Source organism: Mus musculus, chromosome X (genome assembly GCF_000001635.26).
Source record: "Mus musculus strain C57BL/6J chromosome X, GRCm38.p6 C57BL/6J".
Lineage (NCBI taxonomy): Eukaryota > Metazoa > Chordata > Mammalia > Rodentia > Muridae > Mus > Mus musculus.
In genome coordinates, this window is record NC_000086.7 from 105,826,462 (window position 1) to 105,852,116 (window position 25,655).

General features: G+C 37.3%; 1 protein-coding gene and 1 pseudogene across 2 annotated transcripts in view; both read right to left on the reverse strand.

The window, feature by feature from the left end:
• Positions 1-25,655, reverse strand: part of Atrx (ATRX, chromatin remodeler) — a 131,758-nt gene that overhangs the window by 28,847 nt on the left and 77,256 nt on the right. The window contains exons 14-25 of the mRNA NM_009530.2: positions 25,504-25,606; positions 24,576-24,809; positions 21,121-21,262; positions 20,225-20,334; positions 19,334-19,480; positions 19,036-19,213; positions 13,380-13,517; positions 11,778-11,953; positions 9,849-9,966; positions 5,986-6,116; positions 4,734-4,813; positions 4,387-4,559 (exon numbers count right to left, since the gene is read on the reverse strand). Coding sequence (NP_033556.2) covers positions 4,387-4,559; positions 4,734-4,813; positions 5,986-6,116; positions 9,849-9,966; positions 11,778-11,953; positions 13,380-13,517; positions 19,036-19,213; positions 19,334-19,480; positions 20,225-20,334; positions 21,121-21,262; positions 24,576-24,809; positions 25,504-25,606 — 1,730 coding nt within the window. The remainder of the gene's footprint in view (positions 1-4,386; positions 4,560-4,733; positions 4,814-5,985; positions 6,117-9,848; positions 9,967-11,777; positions 11,954-13,379; positions 13,518-19,035; positions 19,214-19,333; positions 19,481-20,224; positions 20,335-21,120; positions 21,263-24,575; positions 24,810-25,503; positions 25,607-25,655) is intronic.
• Positions 17,755-22,614, reverse strand: Gm14853 (predicted gene 14853; annotated as a pseudogene). The gene is made up of 2 exons (NR_163803.1): positions 19,334-22,614; positions 17,755-19,213 (listed from the first exon to the last, which is right to left on the reverse strand). The product of NR_163803.1 is annotated as a predicted gene 14853 (transcript).

Genomic DNA, 25,655 nt, shown 5'->3' on the forward strand with positions numbered 1-25,655 from the left:
TTCAGCAAAATACAAGATGACAGCAAGCAGAAGATTGATTCTGACAGAATGCAAGACAGACCCTACCAGCGGGGCTGAGGAGCTCAGAAAGAGACCAGAAAGAGATGCAAATCCCCTAAGACCTCAAAAACTAAAACCCTGAAAATACACTGTAAGAGGCACGAAGCAACAGAGACAGAGAGATGAAGGAAGTCAATCTCTTCACTGGACTACTAAACCCAAAGTCTGACCTGAAAAAAATCACCTAGTCATACTGAACTATTTTGCTATTAGTTTAACAAAAAAAATTGACCATAAAGTAAAATATACAAGAAATATTCTATTAGATAATGTAAAGATACTGTGAATCAAAGCTTTAAAAAAATATGTTTAACAGGCTTCTGAATTTTCTCACAACTGTTTTTCACTGAAAAGTATTTACAAATTTATAAAAAGCAGAGTACAATGAACAGCTGTGCCTCCATTTATCATGTTTATCAAAAATTCTACTCGATGCAGGTGAAGTCTATAAGATGGTCCATTTTCTCTTTCTTCTTGTAAAACCTAAGTAACCCCTTACTTTTATATTTGCCATTTCTCTTTTACTGCAAGTGTATCTCTAAACTACCATACATTTTACCTAATTTTTTAAATTTTACAGCATAAAGATACAGTATGGTTTTCCAGTTATTTGAATGCTGATTTTTCAGACTTTATCCAATATTTACATAATCTTATTTTCTTGTGACTTTGACCATGTTGTTTGTTTTGTGAGCTAACTTTTCTCGGGCTGCTTACTAGTATTTTTTTGTCACTACATTTTTCTAAGGTTGCTTATTTCTAGTGTTCTACAATTATCTTTCTTTAAAAAAATTCAAAAGCATATTTATTATTGTGTATAATGGGGGCACACAAGTAGAAGGCAGAGACCAGCTCTTCGGGCCTTTCCCTCCTTCCACCTGTATGTGGGTTCCCGAGATGAGGTCTTCAGGCTCCTGTGGCACAAACCTATTGAACCCTCTTTCCAACCATTGAAAAACTTATTCCTATTATGCTTTGTATCAATTTCACACATGTGCACTTTGTATATGTCCTCGCTTCCAACTTCCTACCAATTCTACCCACCACTTAACCTCCCTTAAAATCTCTCTTACACATCCCTGTGTTCATTTTCTCCTGTGACTCACCAAGATTAACCAGGGTCATCTGTGTAATTGTAGGTTGACGCTACCAATTGGAAGGCAGTGGGAATAGCGGAGGGTACATACACAATTAAGACAGTCCCTCCCCTCCTCCAAATCTAATGGCTGCCAATAGTTCAGACGTAAAAGTAGGGGTCTGTGATCCCTCTCTGCTTCCTCGACTGACTGGTGATAGCACTGGTCTGCCGTGCACTCAATGCATGTAACTACAGAGGTTAATAGTTACAGCAGTGGTATCGAGTGTAGTGAATGGTGTTTCATTCCCCTTTACCTTTTCCCAACTCTTTACATTGGTCCAGGTCCCTCTTCTACCATTTTCTGCATTTTAGGCAGCCACAAGTCTCTTCCTCGACCACTATTCACTGTAGAGGAGGACAGACTAATTTTTCAGTACCATTTCATCTTCAGTGTGGCTGAAATCTGTGAACATGACCAAGATGAATGCACACATGTGCAGGCTGATTCTACACTTGCTGTTGTAGGTTACTCCAAAGGATCACTAACACAGAATTATTTCTTCATTTTATTTTGTTTTGCTTTTGAACAGGGTTTCATGTATCCCCAAGCTTTCCTTGAATTTACTATGTAGCCGAGGGTGGCTCTGAATTTCTGATCCTTCTGATTCCATCTGGGATTACAGCCATGTGCCACCATACCCGGATTTCAAGGCAATGTTGTGAGGCTAATAAAACAACTTTGCCAACTAAACACCAAAGCTGAAACATACAAGCTTCAAAATAACTGGCAGGGTATTTTCAGTTGGGTGGGCGTTACAGGAGGAGGCATACCATTTACTTACAAAATGTGTACCCTGTAAGGGGATTCAGCTGTGAGAAAATAATCTAAAGAATTCAACAAAATACAGAAGGCTCAAAGCCTTGTATTCTGTCCCTGAGCAGGAAAAAAACAAAACAAAACAAAACAAAACAAAACAAAAAAAAAAAGCTGCAGGCCTCAAGCAAGACTAGCATATCGCTAGGGCTTCTATTCTACATAGTCTTGAACTTGGTTTTAGGTTTAACAAGGTCCTCTTTGTGCCTTGTCCCTAGTGGCTCCACTACTTCTATATAACTCACTGTGCATTTGCACAAAAACTTCATGAACTACTATTTAGGCATGCCACATACTTATAAAACCTCATCTTTCCCTAAAAATCTTTTGGGTTTTGGAGACAAAGTCTTACTCCGTAGCCTAGGCTGACATCAAACACACTATATAGCCAAGCCTAGACTCAAATGGTGAGTCTCTGACCTTTCTTCTTCTTCATCATCATCCTGACTGCTCGGATTATATGTGTGTATGTATCTTCTTGTGTGCGTGTGTGTTGTGGTATGTTTGGGTTACCTGAAACTGACATTGCAGATAGCTAGCTGTAAGCCACTGTGTGGCTGCTGGGAACCTAACTGGTCTTCTGAAAGAACAGTCTTAATTAACCACTGAGCCATTTCTTAGCCCCCAATGTGATACAGTCTTAAATGGAGCAAATTTAAACCTAAAGAACAAAATTGTATTTTTACCATCTATTCAAGAGAATGTTTCTGATAAAATCTACATGTATATAAATTTTGAAAATATATTTCTATATAAATAACGTCTATTTTACTTCACACAGACTTTAAAAAACAGAAGTCCTAGCTAAGCAGTCAAAGCTTGTCTTTTGAAACCCATGAGTTTTTCTGTCTGGTTTCAATCACACAAGATACAACAGTCTACACCTTGGTCAAGTGCTTTCCAAGCAATTCACAGTAGCACAACTGAGATGATAGAAAGGGAAAAAAAAACCACTGGAAGCAGCTAGATATTTCAAGAAGCAATCCAGCTACACATCCCACTTCCACTTCCTGACAGGCAAAGGGGGTATTAACCACAATTTAAAATTAATTATTTAATTTATTCCTTGGCAATTTCATACATGCATCAAATCTGTACCCTACTGCCTCCCATTTACCTCCTTGCCATTCCTCTGACTTGCATGTAATTCATTTCCAGCACTGAACAATTCTTTTTTAGCCCTAACAGAAAAAGAGAAGTTCAATAATATTATTCCCGGGAACACACACATATAGGGAGAGACTGCAAAACTGTAAGTAGAAAGGGTGGAAGAAGAGAGCACAGCAGGAGAGAGCGGAAGCTTTTCATTGCTTTAACTCTATAATCACAGTTGGAGCTGTGATGAAAACACTCTTTAATTCTACTTGGAAGATGGATGCTCACAAAGCTGCTTTAATGGATGGAGGAGCCGAAGAGAAGAAGAAAGAGGGAAATTTTGTAGTTTAAATTTCATGACTCCCCTGATTTGGAGAATCCAGGGTTTGTGGTTAGGCTCCCACCTGTCTACTCCACAGAGGTACTGAAAAGAGAAGCGTTGATAGAGGAATCACTGTGTTAGTCAGCGGAGACCTGAGCTCAAGCAAGCTGATCTGATCGCAAGCTCATTCGGCTGCCACCCACATTGCTTTCCGCCTCACAGATGTTTAACGGTTTTACTCTATAACTCCCCAATGCCAAATATTTAAAGCCATTTAGAAGTAAGATATTGGAAATATTCTGATATTTAGTCCCAGCTTTAAAGCTCCTAAACACAGTCAGCTCGTACTAAGACTATAGAATGGCTAAGCACTAACTCTTAAGCATATACAAGGGAACAGAAACTGAAGCCACTGGACAGTAAACTTTACTTTCATATAAAGGAGAGAAAAACAGAAAAATGAACTGAACAGGTTATGGGGGGGAACCAAAGCACATAATTATAGATTATGAAGAATTAGAAAGGAAAAAGTCTAAATGATTAAAATTCGTTCTAATGTATACAATTCACTACTGAAATGCTTCCAGTTTCTTATGTAGCTAAGTGTAAATCCTATAGAGGCCTTTAGATTAGACTCCATTTCTAGAATTCATTTATAAAACTAAATTTAGCAACTTCATTTCAATATCACTTAAGAACTGCACTTAAGAGCTATACACGAAGTCAGGCTACTTGGGTGCAAGCATATACATTTAAATAAACAACGAGCTTTCCATTTTCTTTCCTACAAATTACCAGACAGAGCAGACTGACTTGCTTACAATTAAACATTAATGATTTGTTCTAACTCTGCATCCTCTTAATACTTGAGCAAAGAAATTCACTTATGGACAAAACAAACATGGAAGACCTAATGTTCTCAGCCAATGTTCTACAGTACACATTCAGCACACTCACTTTCATCTAGCTTCAGAGAAACTGAAGGGTTATTTCCTGTGTCATCCACGTTGCCATCTCCACCTCCTCGAGATCTTGAATTCCAGACTTTGATGACTTCAACATCGTTGTCACTGCCACTTCCGCTTGAGCTGCTGTCCTTTTTCCCCTTCTTCCCCTTTGGTTTCTTCTTTCTAAAATGAAAAGAGAGGGAAGGAGAGAGAGGGAGAAAAAGAGGGAGAGGGAGAGAGAACTTTGTGTTAGGGGAGCATATTAAGTAAGGCTAAGTAAGCCTACCACCCACAAGTATAGATAGGCTTTAAATGTCCCAGCATAGGTAACAAAAGTACTCAATTTACTTTACATACTCATCTGAGCTTAAACTCTTAGAGGTTTCATCAGAATCTGAAGCTATAAATTCATCCATACTATCTTCATCAAAATAACCCTAAACAAAAGAAGACAGGTTTTAGTTGCCCATTTCAACATATATTGGAAAGTCAAACATTTCATCTCCCTTAAATGATATAAAATGAATGAGGGCTAAGGAACTATATATAGAAGATTGAAAGAAACGATAGCAATTTAACAGGATTATAAACCAGGAGGTCTAAGATGGGATGAAAAAAATGTAAAAATAAAGCAATGCAAAGTTTGTTGTAGCAAAGTGAATCTCTTGGCTCTGATAAGTGACTATGACTATATGCGATATAAACATTCAGAGAAACTGAATTAAAGTATGAATGAACTCCTCGAGTCACTTTTCTATAACTATAAAATTACATCAAACTAAGGGAATACTTAAGATAAGTTCTCAGAGTTCTCAGCCAAGGCTGGCCTCCACATGCTGGATGCCTCAGCCTTCCAAGTGCTGAGATTTCAAATGTGTATCAACACACCCAGCAAGGCTTTGTTTGTGGATCCATGTAGCATGTATGTAGTAGGTACTGCACATGAACTCCCTATGGTAGCCAAGGATGACTCTGAAATTCAGGTCCTCCTACCTCCCCCGACCAAGTGCTGGGATTAGAGATGCATGCCACCTTGCCTGGTTTGTGTAGTCCTGGAGATCAGACAAAGTGTATACCACTATAAGACACTATACCTACTGAGCTACAGCGCTTGCCCCATTTTTAAATTTTTACATTATTTTCAGTGTGTGTACTCTAATAGTCAACAGGAATCAAAACTAAATATTAGACAAGCATTCAATTAGTGAGACATATGCCACTACCCATTGAAAAAGTTGAAGGGGCTCATTACAAGAACATTTAGAACGGAGGATGTAGGCCCCTTAGGTTCAAATCAGCACATAAGCAAACATTTAATGATCCTATAAGCATAAAATGATTTCAAGATACAGAAATAAGATAGGCCTGGTGGCATACACCTATAATGCCGACACTCAGAAGGCAAAAAGAAGAAGTACAAAAGCCACAGGTTAGCACAGTAAGTTTAATGCCATCAAGGGGTATAGAGTAAGTACCCATCTCAATGACAACAAAAAGACAGATAAATGAACTAAAAAAGAAAAGAAGCTGAATAAATGAAATAGAAAGTTGCTTCTGGTATAAAGAACATAAAAAGTAACATTTAAACAATGTGAGGGTCTTGATTTACCTTATTTTCTTTGCTGATATAGTCCAGTTGCAAACACCAAGGATGAGTCCAGATTCTACTTAACATTTGGAAATCTTGAAAAAGCTTTGCACCTGCCTTTCCTCTTCCACCTTCAGTGCTATTGCCCACACCTGACCAAAAGAAACTATAGTTGAAGACAGAAAAAAATCTCAATTTCCGCCATGGTGATTCTATATTAGATTATCTATGATACACACCCTTTTCAGAGTTGAGAAAGGCTTATGAAATCTTATTTCTTACTGTTAATATTTTGAAACATTTGAAGTAATAAGATTGTAGGGAAAAACCACCTTACAAAAATGATTAGAATATTAAAGAACAAATATGTTGTAAGGGAAATATATATGACTTATTTCTTTCTTTGGACAGAACTTCATGTGGTCTACGTTGCCTTCACCTCCTGATCCTCCCGCTTCCACCAGCAAGTGCTGAGAATATAAGTGTGTATTGCCACACTGTTGAAAGTGATGATTAAGCAACAAAATACAGCAAGTATTCTTGAAGATCTCAGTAACATATATAAAATAGTTTCTCATTTTAGTCACAACAAAGTCATAATTATTAATACACCTATCCCATACTGGGAAGGACACTGTCATTTTAAGTAAAGATCACAAAAATATGTATTTTTTTCCTTAGATTTTTAAAATCTCCAAAATTGTATCCATGGTCCCTTCATCTATTACAGAGAAACAAAGCCTTTTTCTCCATACAGATAGACTTCTAGCAATTCTTTCCAAGTATGATGACACTAAGAGAAGACAAATGCTGGCCCAGGCTACTATACCCAGCAAAACTCTCAATTACCATAGATGGAGAAACCAAAGAATTCCATGACAAAACCAAATTCACACATTATCTTTCTACTAATCCAGCCCTACAGAGGATGCTGAAATGAAATGTCCAAAACAAGAAGGGTAAAACATACAACCCAAGAAAACATAAGAAACTAAACATTTCACAACAAACTCTAAAGAGAACCATACACATATAGTACCACCAGCAGCAACAAAGATAATAGGAACTAACAACCATCTATCTTTATGTCATATGTCATATGCCTCAACACCAATGGACTCGACTCCCCAATAAAAAGATACCGGCTGGGTATTTTTGTTCTCCAAGCAAATGGTCACAAGAAACAACACCTTTCATTATAGCCACAAATAGTATAAAATATCTTGGTGTAACTAACTCTTACCAAATAAGTGAAAGATCTTTATAACAAGACCTACAAATCCCTGAAAAATGAGATCAAAGAAGACCTCAGAGGATGGAAAGATCTCCCATGCTCATGGATTGGTAGGATTAACATAGTAAAAATGGCCACCTTACCAAAAGCAATCTACAGATTCAATGCAATCCTCATCAAAATTCCAACAGAATTCTTCACAGACATGGAAAGAGCAACTGTCAACTTCATATGGAAAAACAAAAAGTCCAGGATAGCCAAAACTATTCTCAACAATAAAAGAATTGCTGAACTAATCACCATCCCTGACCAAAAGCTGTTCTACAAAGCAATAGAGATAAAAACTGCATGGTATTGGTACAGAGACAGACAGGTCAACAATGGAATAGGATCAAAGACCCAGAACTAAACCTACACACCTATGAAAACTTGATCTTTACAAAGGAGCTAAAAGATACAATGGATAAAAGAAAGCATCTTCAATAAACAGTGCTTGTTTAAATGCTGGTTATGAAAATCGATCCATTCTTATCTCCTTGTACAAAGCTCAAGCCCAAGTGGATCAAGGAACTCCACATAAAACCAGATACACTGAAACTAATAGAAGAGAAAGTAGGGAAAAGTCTTGAACTCACTGGCACAGGGGAAATTTTCATTAAGAGAACACCAATGGCTCAGGCTCTAAGATCAACAATTGATAAATGGGTCCTAGTGAAACTGAAAAGCTTGTGTATGGCAAATGACACCTTTAGTGGGACAAATCAGCAACCTACAGATAGGGGAAAAATCTTCACTAACCTTACAGCAAACAGAAGGCTAATATCCAAAACATATAAAGAACTCAAGAAACCACCAAAGAACCAAAGAGCCAATAACCAATTAAAAAGTGGGGTACAGAGCTAAACAGAGAATTCATAACAGAGGAATCTCAAATGGCCAAGAAGCACTTTAAAATATGTTCAAAGTCCTTAGTCATCAGGGAAATGCAAATCAAAACAACCCTGAGATTCCACCTCACACTAGTCAGAATGGCTAAGATCAAAAACTCAGGTGACAGCAGATGCTGGCAAGGATGTGGAGAAAGAGGAATACACCTCCATTGTTGGTGGAATTGCAAGCTTGTACAACCACTCTGGAAATGAATCTGGCGGTTCCTCAGAAAACTGGATAGTTACTACCTGAGGACCCAGCTATACCTCTTCTGAGCATATACCAACATGTAACAAGGACACAGGCTACATTATGTTCATAGCAACCTTATCTATAATAGTCAGAAGCTGGAAACAACCCAGATGTCCCTCAACAGAGGAACGGTTACAGAAAATGAGGTACAGTTACACAATGGAGTACTTCTCAGCTATTAAAAAAATGACTTCATGAAATTCACAGGCAAATGGATAGAACTAGAAAATATCATCCTGAGTGAGGTAACCCAATCACAAAAGAACATACATGGTATGCACTCAGTGATAAGTGGATAGTAGCCCAAAAGTAGTACAGAATGCTTAGGATACAACCCACAGACTGTAAGAAATATAAGAAGTAGAAATGCCGAAGTAAGGAATTTTCATTTTCACTTAGATAGTGGAAAGAAAATAAATAATCACAGGAGGCAGAGAGAAGCAGAGGGAATGAGGGACCTCGATGTGTGTGTGTGTGTGGGGGGGGGGGGGGCAACAGGATCAAGTATTAGGGTGGTGGAGTTCACCTTCACATTTTGTGAACTTGAGATTTACGAAACAATCTCATGGATTTAATTTATATATCTTTCAAAACAAATGTAGCTGTATATTTAAAAAACTACTCTGGAATTTTATGCTTCCTCTATTGGCACATGCGTCAGAAGTACTCCTTTTGCTTTGTATCTTTTGTTCAAGATAGGCTGCCTCTGTATAGGCCTCGCTGTCCTGGAACTCACTGTGTAGACTAGGCTAGCCTTGAATACAGAGAGCCACCTACCTCTGTCTAATGAGTGCTGAAACTAAAGGCCTGTACCACCATACTCAGCATAAACGACCTCTTTTTCATTTTATAAAATAATTTATTTTTTTTAATTTTGACCACATTGGTGTTCTGACTGCATATATGTCTGTGAGGGTGTCAGATTCCCTGCGACTAAAATTACAAACAGTTGTAGGCTGCCATGTGGGTGCTGGGAATTGAACCTGGGTCCTCTGAAAGAACAGCCAGTGATCTTAACCACTGAACCATCTCTCTACCCAACATAAATTACTCTTAACAAATTAGAGGCCGAATTCCATATGATCCACAGAGCTTTCGGGGGATTTTCTTGTGTATTTGGAGAGGGGTATGCTGCAAATCATGGTAAGGGTTCTTCTGCTAAACATTACTTCATTAGCCAGGGGGTAGGAAGCCAGCCAGGGCTACACAAAGAAACGCTGTCTTAAAAAAAATTATAAAGCAAGCAAACAAAAAACATTATTATTGCTTTAAGTTTGTCCCTTGAGTTTAGCACTGATAGCAATTTTAATTATAAGCATTGCAACGGTAAGCACAGTAATTCTGTTCAAATGGAAAACTAAAAAGAACAAACAAAAAAGCAAGCACCATGGAAAATTACTAAGACCATATTTATCAGAAAAAGAACCTGTTGACGGAGAAGATTAAAACGCCAGAATGTAGTTGTTACCTGTTAAGTGATCTAAGTAGTATTGATAGAGCTTGCACTGAATAGCAGTCATTCTCACAGCTAACACATACTCATGTTTTGGAGGTAAGAACTTTGTTAGCGCTGTGTAATCTTTCCTCTGCAATCAACAAGACAAAGAGAGTGCAAATCAACCATCCCCATATGTAGCCAGAAGGAAGGGCTTGAACTACAGTGGCTTTCTAGAGTTGAAAGACACAGAGTCCATATATTCTTAAGGATAGTTTCCCTCTCAATTCTTAACAGGTACTACATAGGATGATACTTGACATAGTTCACATGACTACATAATATGTTACACTGCCAAAAAAACATATTGCAATATGACCATGAGGTTTTTGTTTTTGTTTTGTTTTGTTTATTCGAGACAGGGTTTCTCTGTGTAGCCCTGGCTGTCCTGGAACTCACACTGTAGACCAGGCTGGCCTCGAACTCAGAAATTCGCCTGCCTCTGCCTCCCAAGTGCTGGGATTAAAGGCGTGCGCCACCACCGCCTGGCGACCATCAGGTTTTAAATTCAAGTGGTCATATCATCATTTCACAAAATCCAAGTTTTCAAGATGGTGATCTCTGTATTTTAAAAAAAGTAGCACAAATCGGTGATGTCACAAAGTCATGTGAAAAGCAATACTGTCAAAAGTAAATTGGTTTTCACATAGGAAATCACAGGAACCAAATGTCATGTAGCCAAGTGTTGAAGTACATGCCTGGGATCCTAATACTTGAGAGGCTGAGGAAAGAGCATCAAGGGTTCCAGGCCAGCCTAGGCTACATGAAGAAAACCCATCTCAAAGGAGAAGAAAAAGGAATAAAAAACCCACAAAAATCCAAATTCTAATGCAATCTGAGTTGTATGCCAAACATTAACTTCTGAAGCAATGTTTGTACCCTCTGAGAAAATAAGATATGTATAAACCAATAATAAAACAATTTTATTAGAGGAACAGAAAAACCCCACAAATACTAATAATTATTAAATACAGATAACGACTTAAACAGAAAAACCAACTTACTACTTAGGTAGTAATAATCATAAAGAAGACAAGTACTTAATAGTACATAGAGCCAACATGTTAAAACATGATTATGTTCTATGATAACACTAAGGACAGCCTTTTTTTGTTCCGTAGAACATTTTTGAAGCGATCTTTAGTGTTAGTGTCTTAAGAGAGAATATAGATCTTGAAATCTCTGAATTGTTAGCTCCATCTCTATATACTTACCTATCTGTATGTTCACTGACAGTCTTATTTTAAATAACATTATTAACCTGTTCAGTACATACCTAAAAGTAATAAAACTGGTGTATGCATGAGTGCATGCACGTGTCTATAAAAGGATGTATATAAAGAGAGTGTAAATGAATATATGGATGATGTGTATGTGACAATACCCATGGAGAAGCCAGAGGCCGGTTTTTCTCTTTCCAATTTTACATGGATTCCAGAAATTAAACTTGGGTTGCCAGGCTTGTGCAGCAAGCTCCTTTTACCCACTAAGCCATCTTGCCAGCCCCTAAAACGGTTTCTTAACAAGTACTTTAAAAATGGTTCCTCTCTTAAGTCATACTAGCCTCTACTACAGCTATTCAAATAGTAAGGTTCTGAATACCATGTCAAGTATACATAAGAATGTCTTAATCATAAACAGCTTTGCTCTTCTTCAGAACCCACTGCTCAAAGTACGTGAATCAAAACATGAACACTGCAAAATATGAAGAAAGTGTATAGATCAACTATGTTCTTAAATTGTGAAAGGTATTACAAATGTGCAAAATTGGTGGATCTTTAAACCAATGCAGAGATATAATTATGAAATTAAAAACAGAAAATAAAACAAAGTAGCTCAAGCCTAAAGTCAAAAACTGATTTGGGACTCCATTATCTCCGTTACTGTGGAGCATCTCTGTACCTGAACACATCCGGCTAACATCTCATAGAGAATATGAGCACGTTTTTTCATCACTCTCACATCTACCATGGTAGAATCTGCACACTGTCCATTTTGGATTGGATTTATAAATCTATTCCTGAATTCCTTGATGGATCCAAGCAAATTTTCCTTGATAAAGTTAACCATGCAATGATCTAAGAGACAAGACATTAATTCATTAATAACATTAATGATAGAAAGACCCAGAAAAACTCTCTAAAGTATTCCTAATGCCAAATGCTCATCTCATAGAAGTATTATCAGGAAGGGAAGTGGAAGGCAATAAAGAACACATTTAGTATAAAAAATGCTTGCAAATCTTATATAGAACTACATAAATCGTATAAGAAACTGAAGAGAGCATCCATAGATCCTAGACCTATTTTGTTACAGCACAGTTGATTCTAAATTACTATTCATAACACGTAAAACATAAAACAAGTATACATAAGTGTAAAGTGGATATAACTGCATTGATGATTTTATGGTCAGTGAGAGCATCTTGCAAAGAAAATATTAAGTACCACATAACAATAATACAAATAGAGGACAAGCTACTGTATGTAGGTAAGATATGAGGACAAGCTACTGTATGTAGGTAAGATATGAGGACAAGCTACTGTATGTAGGTAAGATATGAGGACAAGCTACTGTATGTAGGTAAGATATATAGCTAATTCAGTTCTTGATGCGGCTGCCGAAGGTGCCATCAATTGTCCTATATGAAACACAATCACAATGTAAAATAGCATTTCTGTAAAAGGAGAATAGAAGAGAAAGAAGGAAAAACAATGAATGAATAAAATAAGCTGAAGACACAAGAAAATGTGGAACTCTTAAAAGAAAAGAAAATGTGGAACTCTTATGATAGCAATTGTAATTTGCTGAATAAGCTCCTGTTCCATCAATGACAGTGAGAGGATGTCACAGGCACTTCTCAATGTATCTCACTTTTGTCTTCACTCTGAGCAAATGCTACTCTGGGAAAGATTTGCTAGAAGTTTTTTGTTTGTTTGTTTTTTGTTTTTTGTTTTTCTTATCTCCACTTTCCAAAATGTTCACAATTGGCATTTCTTTTTTATTTTGATTTTTGCAGCAGGAGACAAAGCCTCACTATGTATTACTGGCTACTCTTGGACTTACAGAAATCCACCTGCCTCTGCCTCCTTAGTGCTAAAATTAGAGGCATACAATATCAAACCCAGACTCTGTATCCTTAGTGGTACTTCCTCCAAACTGGAGAGATAGATAGATAGATAGATAGATAGATAGATAGATAGATAGACAGACAGACAGATATCCCTATTAGACCTATTGAATGACCACATACACATTTTGTATATTTTGAAGTAATCATTAAAGAATTCTTATACTTTTTAAATATTTCTTTTCCCTTAGTTATATCTAAACAATGACAATGGCACATGTCTAGAGAGTGGTTTGCTACTCCTATTTAAAGAAGAATCAACTATACATTATGGTCAACAAACAGAAAGAAGAGGAAATGGGCAAATTTACAAACACGTGCGAGTCAACGGCAGCACTGACATTCTAAAGCACAGTGACGTAATATTAACTCACATTCAATTAGGTTATTTTGAAGTGGTGTTCCTGTTAAAATAATCCTCCTCCTTGATTTTATAGAGTTCATAGCTTTTGAAACAGCAGATGCTTCATTTTTTAGAATATGGCCTTCATCACAAACAACAAAATCAGGGCCTATAAAAATATACATAAGAACAACACTTAATTAAAAGGAAAAAAACTAAAAAGAAACAATAAAACTAAAAACGTTGCTCATGGAAGTATATATGGTTCATCATTTTACACAGCTGATATAGAAAGAAGACAATGTTATATAGAAACACATTCATATTCTATGTGCCACTGTGCAAGACTGAAATGGGACTAGTTAGTATTAATCAAGTCCCCATAACATAAATACATAAATACATAAATAAAGTACTTCTAAAGATCTACAAACCCTATGAAGAATAAAGACTTTACCAACACAGCCAAGCACAAACCCTTAGTCCTACCATGAAAGGAGACAGAGGCAGACCTGTTCTACAGGCTCCCAGGAGAGCCAGGGCTACAAAGAGAAAACCTGTATCAAAAAGCAAGTCCAAAAAGGATAACGAAATAATAGAGAAGATTATCCTCAACATATTTGGGTACTTCATAAAAGAAATATCTTTTAAGGGACTTAAATAACTTTTAGGACTATGATATGTTAGAATGATTACATAATAGCATTTATAACAATTAGAAGGAAAATATGTCCAAAAACAATATTGTGACATTAGATTACATTAAAATTATTGCCTAAGACACCAAAGAGCTTAAATATACATGAAAAGAAAACTATCAGACAGATGCTATAAGAAATGATACAGGCGGTGAATGAAGACGCGACTCAGTGGTTATAAGAATGTGCTGCTCTCCTATGGGATCTAGGTTAAAGATTAGGATAAAGAATTCAGGTTTTCCTGTGTCTTTCCAAGGAATTATTTAAAAGGAAGGAAGCAGACAGTATTAGTAAACTACAACAGTGCTTTAAATATTGTTCATACATATACACACAGATTTTGTCTTCTGAAGCTGAAAAACTTAAAAGTATTCTTCTGCCTGGCAGTGGTGGCACACGCCTTTAATCCCAGCACTTGGGAGGCAGAGGCAGGCGGATTTCTGAGTTTGAGGGCAGCCTGGTCTACAGAGTGAGTTCCAGGACAGCCAGGGCTACACAGAGAAACCCTGTCTCGAAAAAAACAAAACAAAACAAACAAAAAGCAAAACAAAACAAAACAAAAAAAGTAAAAATCACTAAAGCAAGAGAGACCAATTGAAGTAAATAGGAAAACACAAAGACATTTAAAGGCCAAATAAATGTATAATTCTACAGTGTATCTTTTTTGTTTTTGTTTTTTTTTTGGGGGGGGCTCTTTTTCAAAATGTTATAATGCCACCTGTTGGTATGATTTTGACAAATCAGAGCCGGGGCGAGAGGTATAGCACAGTGGTAGAGTGCCCCAGGGTTGCTTTTGATGGTTCCCACCATCAAAACCAATACTGAAATGGCTGGAGTAACTGGAACACTTGTAGAAATGATTAACTGCCAATGCAAAGCCAGAGGAGTTGAGATCAGGATGTGTTACTAACAACTTCAGTCAATCTAAATAGTTGCCATACTAAAGTCTTCCCAATTTTCCAGATTCTGACCTGAGAAGCTGCTTGTCCTGATTTAATACCTCCTGTCTATGACTATAATGCCTCAAAACTGCTTGTCTGGCTCTGACATATAGCTCTTATTCTAGGCTTGAATTAGGATATTTCTTCTATACAAACCCAAGTTTTCACATACTCAACTGTCATATATATCATTAGTACAACCAATTTACATGAAACCATAGAAATCGCTTGAGGAGAAAAGAAATTATTATTTCACATTTCTCTTCTAATAAATTTAGAATTTATTGATGGTAATTTAGAACATATTGATGGAAAAGGAATTGACATATAAGTTATTGCTACTACTAAATCTTAGATACTATGCTTTAATATATTACTCTTGCTATATGTTTTACATGACATTATAAGATGAGTATCTTATATGAGATTGCAATACAATCTTAAGAGGATAGGGATAGGGCCAGGATCAAGCATTTAAGTCCAGCCTAGGCAACAAAGAAACACCCTGTCACAAACAAATACCATATAGCAAAACAAAAATGTGGAGACCAAAGGATTTTTGAGGTCAAAAGGAAGAAAACTTTGGTATATAAATTTTAAAATTAATGAACAAGAAGACTGAAGAGATGTCTCAAAGGCTAAGAGCACACACTGCTTTCACAAAGGACCTAGGTCCAATTCCTAGAACCTATATGGCAGGTCGTAACTATCTGTAATTTCAGCTATGGTAGAGCTAGCTCCCTCTTAGGGCCTCTTCAGGCACCAGGCACACACATATGCACAGATATACATGCCCACAAAACACTTATTTAAATCTTTTATAATAAAAAATAACAAAACTAAACTAAATATGTCCATTTTGAAAATAAGGTCAGCATTGTATCAAATAAAACTATATCTAGAATTTTATTTTATTGGTTTTTTGAGACAGGGTTTCTCTGTATAGTCCTGGCTGTCCTGGAACTCACTCTGTAGACCAGGCTGGCCTCGAACCCAGAAATTCACCTGCCTCTGCCTCCCAAGTGCTGGGATTAAAGGCGTGCGCCACCACTGCCCAGCTAGAATTTTATTAAACAGTCACCATAACCTAGTTTTAGGCTACATGAAAAAAAGAGCAAAGTAATAAAAAAAAAAGAAAAGAAAGAAAGAAAGAAAACCACCCCATAATCATTTGACATCAAGTGGGATACTATACACCTAGCTGGACTGGTACCTGGAACTATTCTCTGTGAAGCTAAACTCTATAGAAGGCTACCCAGTTCTTCCCTCCTTCCGTGCTCCTAAGAACTTTGGCTGTGCTCTCAACTGCTACTAGCTTCTCATTGGACTTTTTCCAATGGAGGAGCTAGAAAAAGTACCCAAGGAGCTAAAGGAATCTGCAACCCTATAGGTGGAACAACAATATGAACTAACCAGTACTCCCCAGGGCTCGTGTCTCTAGCTGCATATGTATCAGAAGATGGCCTAGTCGGCCATCGTTGGAAAGAGAGTCCCATCGGTCTTGCAAACTTTATATGCCCCAGTACAGGGGAACGCCAGGGCCAAGAAGTGGGAGTGGGGGGGAAGGTATGGGGGGCTTTTGGGATAGCATTAGAAATGTAAATTAGGAAAATACCTAATAATTTTTTTTTAAGTTACCAAAAAAAAAAAAAAAACCACACAAAAACCTTCCTTGATTTTATGGTGACCTGTCTCTTCACCTCCATTCTCTGTCATATAACACTAAGTCTTGTTTCTAAATGTTTTGGGTGCCTCCTCTTAGATCTGCCTTCTTATTTAAGAGAGGCAATGTCTCTGGTGATTAAGAAAACAAAAATTCAAGAAGAGGCAGCAAAGGTAGAATGTGCTTGTGAGTTAAATGAATTAGTTAATAAATTGTTGGCCAAGACAACCACTACGAGTCAGAGACAATGTTGAAGAACATCAAAAGTAATGGATAAAGGCAGAGATATATTGGAATCCTATGCTAGCCTCCAGTTTCCAACAATATTCGGACTAATCTACATGCTATTTTATAAAATAAAAGGGGGCCAGAGAGATGATTCAACATGTCAGAGTGCTCAGACCCTGTTGCAAATTCCTGAGCTCTACACCAGTCAGCAACCCAATGGTGGAAGAAAACTGCCAAAGTTTTCTTCCTCTACACACACACACACACACACACACACACACACACACACACACACACACACACACATTCATTTCTGCTCATTCTCTACCCCCATCCTCCCACACTCTCTCTCTTTAAAAAGATAAGATGAAATTTCAAAATAAAATAAATCATGGCATCTCAAACTGATTCTGGAATCGACTGTCACCTTGTAGCATGGGTTCCAGACACTGAACTCAAATCAATAGGCACACACAGTAACAGCTTCCACTCACTGATCTACCTTGCTATACAACACCCCCTTTGTGCTTGAGATACTCATATGATCTCCCTGCCTCCACGTCTCAAATGCTAGGATTCCAGAAATGATTCCAGAAATCCCTCACCATGTAAAGCATCTAACCCTTCTGTAAAGACTAAATCGAGGGCAGAGCTGTAACCCAGCATGCATAAGGCTTGGGTTCACTCTCTAGTACCATGCGAATGAGATGTTGTGGTGCGTGCCTGTGTTTTCATCACTCAGGAAATGGAGGCAGACGGACGGATCAGAAGGTTAAGGTGATTCTCCGCCTATGACACATAAGACCTGCTCAAATAGGAAGGCCTACAATTATAGGCACACACCACAAAGGCTGGTTTTTTTTCTTCTTTTTAAGATTTTATTACTTATTTTATTTATATGAGTACACTATAACTATCTTCAGACACACCAGAAGAGGCCATCAGATCCCATTACAGATGGTTGTGAGGCACCATGTGGTTGCTGGGAATTGAACTCAGGACCTCTAGAAGAGCAGTCAGTGCTCTTAACCTCTGAGCCATCTCTCCAACCTGTGCCTCGTTTTTTGTTTTTTGGTTTTTTTTAATTTTGTAATTATATTTAGGTACAGAAAACTTAGTGTACATTTAACCCAATTTAGTGGTGAGTTCTTTAGCCTTTGCTTTTTCCAGGTTGGCAATGCGAGCCACAGACTTAGGACCCAGGACGTTGCCTCCCCAGTGGCGACGGATCTCGTCATATCTGTCATTATAATTGGTCCTAATAGCTTCTACCAGCTTAGCCAGAGCACCCTTGTCTTCCGAGTTAACCTGTGTGAAGGCAACAGTGGTGCATGTCTTCCTGTGGACCAGGTGCCCCAGCCTGGCCTTTCCCTTGATGATGCAGTAGGGCACCCCCATCTTTCAGCACAGGGCAGGTAGGAAAACCACCAGCTCAATGGGGTCTACGTCATGGGCAATCACCACCAGCTGAGCCTTCTTGTTCTCCACCAAGGTGGTGACTGTATTGACTCCTGCTCGGAGGACAGGTGGCCTCTTAGTTGGGACGTCACCTTTGCCAGCAGCTTTCTTCTCAGCACGGGCCAGTAGCCTTTGCTTCTTCTCTTGCATTGTCTCTGGCCTGTACTTGTGGGCAAGCTTAAGCAGCTGAGTAGCTGTCTGCCTGTCCAGCGCCTGGTTTTTAAGACTATTGTTTGAAAGTGTCCCCAAGAAATCTTGTGACAAAAAAAAATCTGCTGAAATGCTTGATACCATTCAGGAGTTTACAATTCTCTAATAATACATCAACCATAGATCCCCAAACACTGAAACTCGGAACAGCTAGAAGCATTAAGGATAGTTTTATATTATTTAAATTATCAGTATGAATAATAAAATCTCAAGGACAAAGGAGACTGTTAGCAAGTACTTAATAAATGTCCAATTATTTGTAATGTTTTTGTCTGTTTAACACAGGGTTTCTCTGTGTAGCTCTAGCTGTCCTGAACCTTGTTCAGTAGACCAGGATGGCATCAAACTCAGATATTGGCCCACCTCTGCTTCCACAGTGCTCGGATTAAAGGTGTGTGCCAGCCAGAATGCCTGGCTCAATTAGAAACTCTTAAAGATAAACATAAAATTTCAACTAGCTTCGTAAAGTCAGAACTAGTAGTAACATACCTGGGTCAACTAAAGCTTTATTAAATATGTCTTTAAGTTTCCGACTTTTCACATTTCTTCCTTGAGCGAGATTTCTGTACATTTCATACCCTATGATCATAACACCACCATCTTCTTGCCATCTCTGTAGCATATAACTTCTCTCCTGAGGACGTTTCACAGTTGCTAACTCAGATACCTTTAAAAATAAAGTTCTAAATATTACCATTAAAATGTGCATTAGTAATTAAGACAATTCTTTCAGTATGAATATGAATCTCATGCTATTGTTTCAATAGGAAACATTATTAAATGTTACCTCAAGTTTTTCATTATCATTTAATCCCTCCTGCCACTTCTCAAATTCATTCATCCAATTCAAAGCAGTGTTAAGAGGACAAACCACTAAAGCTGTACTGAAATCCAATTTGTCACACAGAAGAACTGTGTGAAGAAAACTAACCACCTATAAGAAAGTAAAGTTACATGTTCATTTAAATATCCACAAAAAAATTTAAAAATAAAATTAAGGAATCATGACTTATTTTTACATTAAACACTAAGCCAGCCAACTAAAGATCATAATTTCCAACACACAGAAAATACAAGTAACGTAAATATAATGTTAAACCCAGTCCAAGAAATGAAGCAGCTTTAATACTAAAGAAGACTTTACATTCTCATTACCATCAGACTAATAAAAGTTGAAAAATAAGTTAAATTCATGTATCCTTGAAGTGGAAGGTAGCCATACCTGCAACCACACTGCTTCAACTACATCAGCATCTTTGCATAAACATTGCTTTTTTTAAATAATTCTATCAGAAATGTTTGTGGGTTTTTCCCTTTTATTTGAGATTATAATACACTTGTATCATTTCCTCCTTCCCTCTCCTCCCTTTGAATTTCCACATACACCTTGTCATGCTCTCTTTCCAATTCATTGCCATTATCCCATTGTTATTATAGACATATATGTATGCACACATACCATCACCACCTCTTTAAAAATGATGGCCCTCTCAGTCCTCCCATTTAAACACAGAATCAGAAAGCACATTTTAAAATTTCATTCTCCACCACAATATTCAATACTTAAGAATCTTGTCCTTCTTTTTTACTGCTGAATCTCCCTCCACAGCCTACCTAACACACAACAGAATTAAATATATGTGCAAAAATGGATAGGTTTATTTCCTATAGCTCTTACCTGGAGGGTCTTACCAAGGCCCATGCAGTGGGCAAGAATACATCCTGAACCTGGGGACTTCTTTGTCTTTTCCACAGACTCACAGCAGCAATCCCACATAAACTGAACACCTAAGAATGAGAAACCAAAACTTCCAAGAAACAGCAGACTTTCATTTTGTTTCTGAAGATTTACTGTAAGTACTCTGAGCCACTGAGCCATCTCTCAAGCACCCAAGGAACAACACTTGGAGCTAAAAAAAAATCTTAAATGCAATCAGAATTGTTTTCTTCTCCTTAAGTAAATCAGAAATAAAACATAAGCACGCAAGATAAGAGTGTCTGTCCAGTTACCCTAAACTATCACATTTCCCACCAGCTTGGGATGGCTGCCGAAGACAGAGGAATATTGGAAAACAGAAAGTGTCCAGGAATAGAAACAGAACAATAAGAGGGGCTGCTAATCCTAGATGCAGAAACTGTTTATTTCCCTTCTGAAGCGCTTCATACACACATGTAAAACTCCACCAGTATGTAGGGCAGTTGAATGAGTTGGTAATACTAATGTAGGAAAACCAATTAAACACTTACTTGAACATGTTGAAATGTCACTTCCCAAAGAAAGCTTTTGGTTAACTATGCTTAGACCTAAGTGCTCTAGCCAAGCACTATGTAGTAGAACTCCACCTGCTATACAGATTCCCACTGTAAGTAGTACCTCTTGCCTACTTAAAACACTACGCTTGCAGACACCCAACTTGTTCTTCCTTACTTCCTTGTAAGATCTGTAACAGCTGGAATCATATCATTTTTGTTCAACAATGTATCTCCAGTGATTGGCAAAATGCTAGGCAAAAAAGAAGACAAAACATAGGTAAAATTTAGCTCAAGTGATTGAATCATTTAATAACTTCTTACCATCTACTTGATGGGGTTTCAATTTTATAACCATGTTTCTATGAACCTGCACTAACGGTTCTTTGGTCTCTTCATTTTCATCTAAAACCAATTTGGTTGTTATTGGACACTTAGTAGGTGAAGCATCCTCAATTTCTATCACCTACAAAAAAAAAAAAAAAAGGAGTCATTGATAGTTATGCTCATAGATTTCTTTCAAGCAATGGTGGTATAGCAACCTTAACAACATAGATTTGCCAAAAACACAGACTCAACTATTCCTACAGAACACATCCAAAGCGAGAAAAATCCACGTTTATGGTTTCTAGATAAAAAATCCTACATGGATTTGAAATCACTGTAGTAAACCAAGAAATTACCTTTGACCCATGATAACAAAACCAATAAAAGAAATGTTTGTGTGAAGAATAAAATAGTTTTATTGTTGATACAAAACCACAAAAACGAAACAAATATTCTTGATTTGAAAATTGTCAGGGTAGGGTGTGGTTTGGTAGTAGAGAAGTTGCATAACATGTGCCAGGAAAATGTGTTCAAATCTCTACAGTAGAAAACAAAACATTTTAAGTGCCAGAAATGGTCACACAAGCCTATTCTCATACTACTTGAGAGGCGATGACAGGAGAATCAGGAGTTTCAGGACAGATGAATCTATATATTGAGTGTCTCTCTAAAAAATGAAAACACTAAAAGCCTTGAACTGATAATCTATCTCTCCCCTACTCCTCCTAAAGGAGTCTGAAGCAAATTTAAGAAACTATGCAATTTCCTGTATAAAAGATGGTCAGGGTCTCTTTAAAAGGCTGATTTTTTAAAAAATCGTGTCATCAAATCTAAAAATTGCAAATTAAATCACAAGTTTCTAACAAGTTATATGGATACTAATTTTACAAGAAATTTAAACTGAATAACACACCAAGAATAATACTGGGAGACAATATAGTTGAGCAAAACTACCATAGGAATTTAGGTCCAACATCATTTTATTACGCTACATAAGTTTTCTTAGCTTTGTTTCTATACTTGAAAATATGTGAAGTATTTCAAGAGCCCTCAGGAGTACTGTAGAAAATAAATGAAGCACAATACATTAAGGATTTAGCACAAAAAAGAAATATTAGTTATTATGTCCTTGCATGGGTGATGTAAGACATACGGGGGGGGGGGGGGGCACACTAGAAAAAAAGTGAAATTTCTTAAATGTCTTGGCCTGTTTGCATGCCATGGTGGGCATAATATTAAAATTGCACCAGGATTCCTGCCTTCTGTTATAAACATCCTGTATAATCTGTCCTACTTGAGACCTACAAAAACCATTTGATACGGTTCCCAGATTTGAATAATCATCATTTGACTCGGACTTATTCTAAGTGGTCTTGACAGAACAAAGTTAGCTCTCCTATGGGCAGCAAAAGTGAAAGCAAAATGCCAAGTAGTAAACCAGAGAAGCCACGTAGTGGAGGAGAAGGGGCTGTGTTTTCTAATTCTGAGGAGCAAAAAAAAAAAAAATCCTGTCACTGAGTTATGTTGGGAAAATCCTACAAATTTATCCAAATAGAGCCCTGGTTAGTCCCTTAAACTTTAGTGAAACACTGAGCAGAGGATGGAGTAGATAGAGCCTTACCACTCCCAACTTCTCTAATAATTGTAAGAAAATAAATTTCTATCTTCAAAGAGGTTAAGTGTATGCTAATTTGTTCCTACATGGGTGAAGCTCTTGATGTCTGCAACCCTTTTCCTCAGGCACTGCAAGTGACTTTCTGAAGTCACTGCAACCAGTAAGTAAAGTACCAAGGGATGTGGGGACTCCCCTCTACCACAAATCTCAGTGCTCTGCATGCTTCGTCTACACTCTGATGCAACAGGGAACAAAGCACAGAGTGAGCACTCTTCAGAGTGAGCACTCTTCATTTTGGACCTTTGCTACATACATACAGGAACTGGCCACCAGAGAAAGAACTTAGGCAGCCCAGAGTACTAATGGCACTGACTATTTAAAAGAGGGAAGTTCTTTTCTTTCATGTAGTAAGCTTTCGATATTAAATTCATACATTAATATTACTTTTACATTAATTTTAACTTCAGAGCTTACTCTAAATCATTAGCAGTGCTATCTTTGTTCCTGTGGTTCTTAGTGGAGAGGTAGTTGACTTAAACTTTTTTTTTTTTTGGAGACATGATTTCTCTCAGTAGGTCTGGCTGTCTTGAAATTCACTCTGTAGACAAGGCTGGCCTCAAATTCACAGAAATCTGCCTGTCTCTGCCTCCTAAGTGCTTGGAGTAAAGATGTGTGCTACAGCACACAATGGCTTTAACAGATTTTAAAAGTATTCCTATATCTGGTTTGATTTTGTGTTTCCATTAACTTGTCTTTGAGTGTTAAAAAGGAAGGAGCTCACCAGAGAAGGGCACTCACATAGACCTGTAGAAAGGGAACAAGAGTATCTATCCCAAGAGATGTACAATCATAACACAGAACAGTGAGAATCATGAAAATGCAAAGCAAGACAACTAAAAAAAACTTCCCCATAATCCTATTACTTGAAGGAATAATGTATAATATCATGTTGTACTAATGGTTAAAAGGTCCTTATCTCTCTAATGGTATAATCTTAACTACTGATACCATTACTAGGAAGTATCCCAAAATAATCTAAAACTAAGTAAATACATTACTTAAATCTAGCACTGTGAGTATACATGAAGCAAGGATAGTAGAGGGATGACTCAGAAGTTAATAACACACACTGCTCTTTAAGAAGAAAACCACTGAGTCCCTAGCACCCTTGTCTGCCATTAACTCCAAGCATTAGCCTTCCAGCACATCTGACAGCATCATTAGGCCTTAATTGGCAACCACCAACACATATGAAACAAACCCACATGTAGACAAATAGACAGCCAGACAGAAAGACACACACACACACAGGAACGCAGACACACACACGCACACGCGTCCTCACTCACACACAAAAAAATGTGTGTGTAATTAAAACAGAAATGTTTTTAAAAATAGAAATATTTAGTAGATATAAAAATGAATTTCAGTGATAATCAGATAGCTCAGCAGAAAAAGGTACTCTCTATCCAAGCCTAACAACTGACCCACATAAAGGCAAAAGGAGATAACTAATCCCAAAGTGCCCTCTGATACATATATGGGCACCACGGCACATATTCACAACCACACATACAATTTTAAATATTAAAAGGAAAATTTAAAAAGGAATTACTTTCCTAACTATACTCCAATAATTCTGGTGATCATACAAGAGTCTCAAGTGTTTCCAAGTACCTAATTATACATGGACTAAGAAGCAAAGCATACTAGCAATGGTGTAAAAGAATTTTACCTAGAAATCTGTAGTTTATTAAGGCATTCAACTCTTGAAAATCTGTATGCATCTATGACACATGTCTATGGAAGTTATATAGCAACTGAAAGGTTGGTTTACCTCTCTCAATTTCTCCCTTTCACGTTCCCTCTCTGCAATACGTTTTCGCCTTTCTTCCTCTTCTTTAAGGGCATTCTGTGTTTCTGTTCTTAGTTTATCATCTTTAAGAATCTTCCGAATTTTCTTTCTGCCTTTTCCAGGTGACTTGGAATCATCATTTTCATCTTCCTCGTCTTCGTCCTCGTCCTCCTCGTCCTCCTCATCACCTTCCTTCTTGTCCTCCTCAGAATGGCTCTGTGAAATGTAAGCACAGAAGCAAAGAGTACAAACGTGCTGCATGAACTTCCTGCTGCTTATGGAATGGGCCAAGAGGAGGGAGAAAAGCGTTATTAATTATATCTAGAAACAAAGCCATATCCGAAAACTCAATAAACCTTGACAAAGGAAAACAATCAGGGCAAAGGAGTCAAAAGGGTATTTATTTTTGAAACCTACACAAATAAATAACAAAAACATGAAAATAACTGCGGGTCACTGAAAAATAAAATTCAAGACTGCAATATGATATCATTTTATATTCATTATACCTGCTGTTATCAAGTAAAAAAAAATGTATAAAAGTAAATGTGAGGTGGTACACTGCTTTTAAGAATGCTAATTGATGTAACCAATATAGAAAACGTAGAGGAAAATCCTTTAACATGTAATTATTTGTATGGCCCAACAATCACAACTTGTATGCATACCAAAAACAAACATTTGAATGGTGATTTCATCATCAAAACAATTAAAAAGAAAATAAGCCATTAAGGACTGTGGGACTAAAAAAAAAAAAAAAAATCAAGAAACAAACAAACAAACAAACAAACAAGACACTTTCCACAAGTTTTAAAGTTAAATAAAATCAAATCAAATATAATTCCTGAATGAAATTCAAAGAGATAATGTGTGAATTATAATAGAAGCAAACAATAAACGACATTCCTGCCTTATTTTCACTGGAGGAATCCTCTTGAACCTTAATGCGCCGTCTTTTCTTCTTCTGTTTATAACTCCGCTGATTTTCTTCCAATTCTGCTTTCTTTGCAGACCTGAAGAAAAGTGTAAATGTAAAACAAAATGCTTCCCCGAGTGAGTCAC